The 6,918-nt window shown below is 31.6% G+C and overlaps 1 protein-coding gene across 1 annotated transcript; it reads right to left on the bottom strand.

Moving 5' to 3' along the window:
* Nucleotides 1–2,190: 2,190 nt before the first annotated feature.
* Nucleotides 2,191–2,660, bottom strand: N7489_002895 (uncharacterized protein; the record flags this gene model as incomplete). Its single annotated transcript, XM_056708650.1, has 3 exons — nucleotides 2,191–2,207; nucleotides 2,382–2,513; nucleotides 2,612–2,660. The coding sequence occupies 3 exons, from the start codon at nucleotides 2,658–2,660 to the stop codon at nucleotides 2,191–2,193; spliced, it is 198 nt and encodes a 65-aa protein (XP_056572952.1).
* Nucleotides 2,661–6,918: the final 4,258 nt, after the last annotated feature.

Genomic DNA, 6,918 nt, shown 5'->3' with positions numbered 1-6,918 from the left:
ACGTTACTTAGCGGGCTCTTAAGCTTAGTTAGAAGAAAGATAAGATTAATAATGCGGTTTAATAAGGCTATATAACGCGTTAAATATTATCTAAGCTATATAAGGCTAATCCCGAGAGCGCTATTATTGCCTAGGATATCTATAATAAGCGTAAGAAGCTTAACGAACTCTTCTTTATTAGCCGAACCCTAATCTAAGCGCTATTATAAGAACTTCTAAAGGATAGTAACTAGATCTTTAAGTATAAAATCGATAATTAATACTATATCTCCGCTTTATTCTATATATATAAATTAAGGGTTAAAATACTATAGATAAACCCTTAGGTTATTTTAATAGACTATACTTATAAGACTAACCGGTACAGCCTTCCTTTACTCGATATTATAGGATTTTCTCCTATAGAATCTACCTTCTACCTCGGATTTACCTTTATAAGAGATAAAAAGGAGGATATATATAAAGTTATACTTAGCTACCTTACTAAAGTATATAAATCGCTTAGTCTCGACCCTCCCTACCCCCGTATAATTCTTATTAATAAAGAATAAGCGCTTATTAATACTATTAAAAGCGTATTCCTAGAGATAAAGTATATACTTTATATCTAGTATATTAATATAAGAATTATAAAGGTTACTCGCCCTATTCTTACTAATTAGATCGTATAAGCCCGCTAGGATCGTGACTAGTCCTAGTCTACCCGCTAGATAAAAGCCTAGTAAGCGAAGGAGGACCGAGAAAAGGTTAACGAAGGGTAGAAAAAGATACTTCGGCGTTAGAATCGAGTCGTTTATACTACTACCCCCGAAGAATAGTATAGTTAGTAGGCGCGGTTTAAAGAGTAGTATAATAACCCACTCTTTTAACCCTTAATCGACTATATATAGAGTGAATAGATAGAAGACTACCTAGAAAGGTTTCTCTATTACTATACCGGATTATACCTATATCTTAATAAGATCGCGACTTCCCGTACTAAGAGTGTTTATTAGCTACTTAAATAAGACCTTTAGGTGTCTACTAATAACTTATTAGTAGTACTTTATAATTTCGAGCGCGTAGTTAAACTATAGTTCACTAAAGTTAAGTATACGATTTAAAGCTAGAAGATTTAGAGACTAATAACGCTAGTTTCGCCGCTTTTTATCCTACTTACTAATCGTATCTTAGTATAGGTAATTTAACTTATAAAGGAAGTTTACGAAAGATATCTCCCTAAAGACGGTGAAAATAAGCGTCCGATCCCCCTATTTATACCTATAATTTAAAAGAAATATCTAGATTCCTATATATTTATATTATTTAGTATAAAGACGAGGATAACCCGCTCGAACTAGAGCTTTTCTACTAGCACTAGCATTTATATCATATCGATAACGCTCCGCTAATTGACCCCTCACTTCTTATTTAAGATCCCCTTTATACGACTCGATAGGGGTGTCCGCGCGGTACTTATAACTTCCTAAGCACCTAGGTAGGTAGCACCTAGTAACCGTAGTCTTTACCTAATCCTCTTATATAGGATCGTTCCGTATACCGAGATCCTTCGTTATAGGAGGAGAGCCGAGGATAGGGACGCGCACGACGACGGCCGCGGGGACGAGGACGTAGACGGGGAGTAACTATAATAGAGGGGGTAAAACTAGTAGTGTAGGCCGAGGACGGGGTTAGGATAGCGCGCGCGGGGACCTAGTTAAGAAGCTTATTTAACCTATATATATAAATAAATACTTAATTTAATGAGAATGTACGTTTTTTTCTAATCAAAATGTATGTTTTTTTACTATATAAACCGGAATTCCTATAATAGTGGTAGAATTATATAGTAGAAAACTCTACACTAGTAGGAAGTATAGTAGAAACTAGGGTCGCACCCGATTAGGAAGGCGGTACTAAATTTTTAGGTAGGGGGGGTCCTATTACCGAAAGGGGGGTCCTATTACTAAAAGGGGGGTCCCATTACAGAAGGGGGGTTCCCTATACCAATCCCCTAATAATAATCTAATTTATTTTTAATATTTATTTAGGGGATTGATACAGCCACCCCCCTGGATCGTAACACCCCCCTGCCTAGGAAATCAGGCATTAATTTTACCGCCTTCTTAGTTGGGTACCGTATTTACCTCGACACCTATATCTGCCTACCGCCCACCCTCACCGCCTTTGAGATTTTACACCGCCTTCGTGTCAAACTCCCCCTAACACTATAGGACGATAGCAGATACCTACAATTTGTATGCAAACACATAGTGAAAATAAGTCACTTTTGTCAGCAACCATACCCAGCACCATACCCAGCACCTTACCCAGCACCTTACCCAGCACCTTACCCAGCACCTTACCCAGCACCTTACCCAGCACCTTACCCAGCACCTTACCCAGCACCTTGCCCAGCACCTTGCCCAGTACCTCACCCAGCACCTTGCCCAGCACCTTGCCCAGTACCTCACCCAGCACCTCACCCAGCACCTCACCCAGCACCAGACCCAGCACCAGACCCAGCACCAGACCTAGCACCAAGTCGTAAGACGTGAATTCAGACGTGAAAGGGGCCAAAAAAAACGCGCGTCGAGGACGAAAAGGATAAATATCAATACATCGAGTATACTAGTGCTTAATTCGACAGAAATATACGTTCTTTTCTGATCAAAATGCATGTTTTTTTTACTATATAAAATGGAATTCCTATAGTGGTGGCAGAATTATATGGCAGAAAACTCTACACCGGCAGAAAGCATGGCAGAATTCGGTGTCGTATCCGATTAGGAAGGCGGTAAAATTAATGCCTAATTTCCTAGGCAGGGGGGGTTGTTACGATCCAAGGGGGGGTGGCTGTATCAATCCCCTTTATTTATATCTACTTTAGATACTTATTTAGTGTTTTTTAGTAGTTTTAAACTAGATTATCTAGGAATTTTAACTAGTTTATAATCTTTATTATTAAATATATTAAATTTAGTTAATAGTTTTTTAATATATTTAGAATAGTTTATATATAGTTATTTATTTTTAATTTTTATATCGTTTCCTAGGAAAGTGGAAATTAGTCCTATTTCTTTAATTTTAATATAGGTCTTTAGTTTTATTATTAGATTTCGTATATAGTTAATATCTTTATATATTACTAGTATATTATCGATATAGTATATTAAAATATATCCTACCTTTAGATTTATATAAACCCCTTTATTATAAGGGAGTACTTTAAAATTAAATTTTAATAGTATATTTAATAGAAATTTATACTATAATCTAGGACTTTATTTTAGTCTATAGATTACTTTAGTTAAATAGTAATATCTAGTATTATCTAAATATATACTAATTAGTAGTATAGTATAGATATTAGTATCTATATTAGAGTATATAAATATATTTTTAATATCGTATTATAGTATAGACTAGTTTTTATTAACTACTATAATTAATAATATATACTATATTTCTATTCTATAAGTAGTAGAAAAGGTCTCTAGGAAATTAATACCTAATTTTTAGTAGAGACCTTATATAACCTATCTAGCTTTATATCGAAAGATTTTATCTTTATTAACTATATATAAATCTTTTATATAGTTAGGATTATAAATTAGTTTTTTCTTAAAAACCTATCTTCCTTTTATAGGTATAATAGTCTTATCTTTTAGTATATTAATAATTTTATATATATTTTAGGTTTCTAGTTCTTTTACTTCTTTCTAATAGGCTTTATACTATTTATTTTTCTTGTTACTTTCTATAGCTTATTTAATATTATTAGGCTTATTTAGTAGGGTAGTAGTTAAAATAAAGCTATCTAAATAGTTTATATTAAGAATTAGATTTTCTAATTTAGTATCTTTTATAGTATAGAGTATATTATTTTCTTTATATAGGATTTAAACTTCTATTTTATAAGTTAGATCTTTAGCTATATTATTATAGCTTTTTAGTTTAATATTACTATTTATATATATTTAGTCTATATTTTTATATAAGGTTTTAAAGCTACTTTTATAAATAGTGATATCTCTAGACTAAATAGTTTTATTTTTATTTAAATCCTATAGTTTATAGTGATTAGTATTATTATAACTAATTAGTATAGCCTCTTCTTTTCTAGGCTCTAATTTAGTTTTATATTTATTTAAATAGTAGTAAGTAATTAAACCCTATATCTTAATATTTTTAATATATAGTTTTATATCGTTAGTATATAATTTATAGGGTAATTTAAATTATACAGATTTATATAGGGTTCGATTATATAGATATACTATACTTTTAAAGCTTCTACCTATAGATAGTTAGGTACGCCTAATTAAATTAATATAGATCTAACTTTATTTAATAGTGTTAGATTAATTCTTTTAATTAAACTATTTAGTTCTTTAGTATAGGTAAGACTTAGTTTATAGATTATTCTATACTTTATAGATACAATTTTAAATTTCTTATTTATATACTCTTTACTATTATTAGTAAAGAATTCTTTTATATATCTATTTTTATTTTTAATTTGGTTTTTTAATTTAATAAATATATTATAAGCTTTATTTTTATTTTTTAAAAGAAAAACCTAGATATATTCTAGATTTTCTATCTATAAATATAATATAATACCTTCTTTAATTATACATTAGTGTTAGTAGACCTTTAATATCACTATAGAGTCTTCTAATAATATTATATTTTATATTATTAATACTCTTTTTATAAATTTATCGATTATTGTTAGATAAAAGACATATTTTATATTTATTAACTTATTAAGTATAAGTGTTTCTTATTATATTAATATTTAGATCTTTTAATAAAGCTTTTAGCGGTTTAAATAATATATAGCCTAGTCGTTTATACTATTATCTAATATAGTTTTCTTCTATCTTTATAGTTAAAAGTAGGGGATTAAGATAGCTACCCCCCTTTAGATTACACTACCCCCCTTTAGATTACACTACCCCCCTTTAGGTTACACTACCCCCCTTTAGATTAGACCACCCCCCTACCTAAAGAATTACGTACTAATCCTACCGCCTTCCTACTTAGGTACTATATTTACCTCGATACCTATACCTTCCTACTATATTCCTTACCGCCTTTAAGGTTTTATACCGCCTTTATATTAAACTACCCCCTAATACTATAGGACGATAGTAAATACCTATAATTTATATATGAACTTTTATTAGCACCTATACCTAGTATACCTAGCACCCTTCGTTATCCCTAGCACTATACTAAGCACTATACCTAGTATAGCACTAAGGCTAGTACCTAGATCTAGCACCTAGACCTAGCACCTAGACCTAGCACTAGACCTAGCACTAAATTATAAGAGGTAAATATAGATATAAAAGGGGCCGGAAACGCGCGCGAGGAAGTGTATAAGTAGCGTATTCCATTAATATAAGTAAATAAATACTTAATTTAATAATAATATATAATTTTTTCTAATTAAAATATATATTTTTTTACTATATAAACCGGAATTCCTATAGTAGTAGTAGAATTATACAGTAGAAAACTCTACACTAGTAGAAAGTATAATAGAATCTAGTATCGTACCCGATTAGGAAGGCGGTATAGTAGAAGCCTAAATTCCTAGGTAGGGGGGGTAGTATAATCTAAAGGGGGGTAGCTATATTAATCCCCTAAAAGTATAGTTCTATATTTTATATTCTTTTATAATATTATATTCCTAGAGATATATAGATTTTAGATTTTAGCTACTATTAAGATTAATTTATCCTTTTAATATAGTATAGCTTTTTCTCTTATAAAAATAGACGTTATATTATCTAATTTATCTATACTTAATAGATTTGTTCCTAGTTTAGGAATATAATAAACTTCTTTTAGATTTAATATATATCTAGTATTAGTTTTAACTAAAACTAATCCTTTTATTATAATATATATAGAGTTTATATTACCCTATCTTACCTTTTTATTAGTATATTTATATTAGTAAAAGTAATTTAAATTATAAAGTATATAAATTATAGTAGTAGTACCAGCGAGCTGTAAGCGCCCACCGGTGGTAGAGGCGTACAGCTGATATTTTGCTAAGCGTAGCGGAAGCAAATCCGGGCCGGATACGAGCTAAGATGGCCTATAGGCTGCCTTTCTGGCCTGCAGCCGGCCTTTCTGGCCTATAGCCTACCTTTTCTATCTAGTGCTAGGTATAGTGCTAGGTTAGTATGGTGCTGGGTCTGGTGCAGGGTCTGGTGCTGGTGCTGGTGCTGGTGCTGGTGCTGGTGCTGGTGCTGGTGCTGGGTCTGTATAGTGCTAGGTTAGTATGGAGCTGGGTATGGAGCTGGGTATAGAGCTGGGTCTGGAGCTGGGTCTAGATGGTGCTAGGCCGGTGTCACGTGATCTGTCAAATAATAACGTCACGTGAAATCTGGGCCGGGCAAACATCCTGCGAAAAGTTTGATCACGTGATTTAGCCCTACCCTGTTCACATGACGGGTAAATTTTCTAACCAATCAGAGGCCAGGATCTCAGAATTCGTAGGCGGATTTTTTAGCATAGTACCTTGGGTATATTGCCTGTATTATTTGCTTCGCTCCGCTCGCAAAATTAAATATACGATTAAATATTAAACCTAGAATATAGTCCTTTATATCTAATATAGTAGATTCTTCTTTTCTATATCTTTTTAGATCTAGTTTATATTTATTAGCTATATAATAGCTTTTTATTAATAGAAGATATACCTCTTTAGCTATATTAAATTTATCTTTAGATAGAGTCAAGAAATTAGGAAGAATTTCTTTATTTTTATCCTAATTTATATCTTCAATAGTAGTTAATATAGATTAAGTATTTTTATCCTTTTTTAGTTTTTAGATTTTCGGCTTTAGTTTCTTAACCTTATAGCCTTTTATTTTTATAAAGGTTAGATTTATCGTTATTTCTTAATAATAGGGT

The sequence above is a fragment of the Penicillium chrysogenum genome (assembly GCF_028827035.1).
Source record: "Penicillium chrysogenum strain IBT 35668 chromosome Unknown utg000001l_segment0_segment0, whole genome shotgun sequence".
NCBI classification, from domain to species: Eukaryota; Fungi; Ascomycota; class Eurotiomycetes; order Eurotiales; family Aspergillaceae; genus Penicillium; species Penicillium chrysogenum.
Note: the sequence above shows the minus strand (reverse complement) of the source record. Positions and strands in the feature narration are given on the sequence as shown.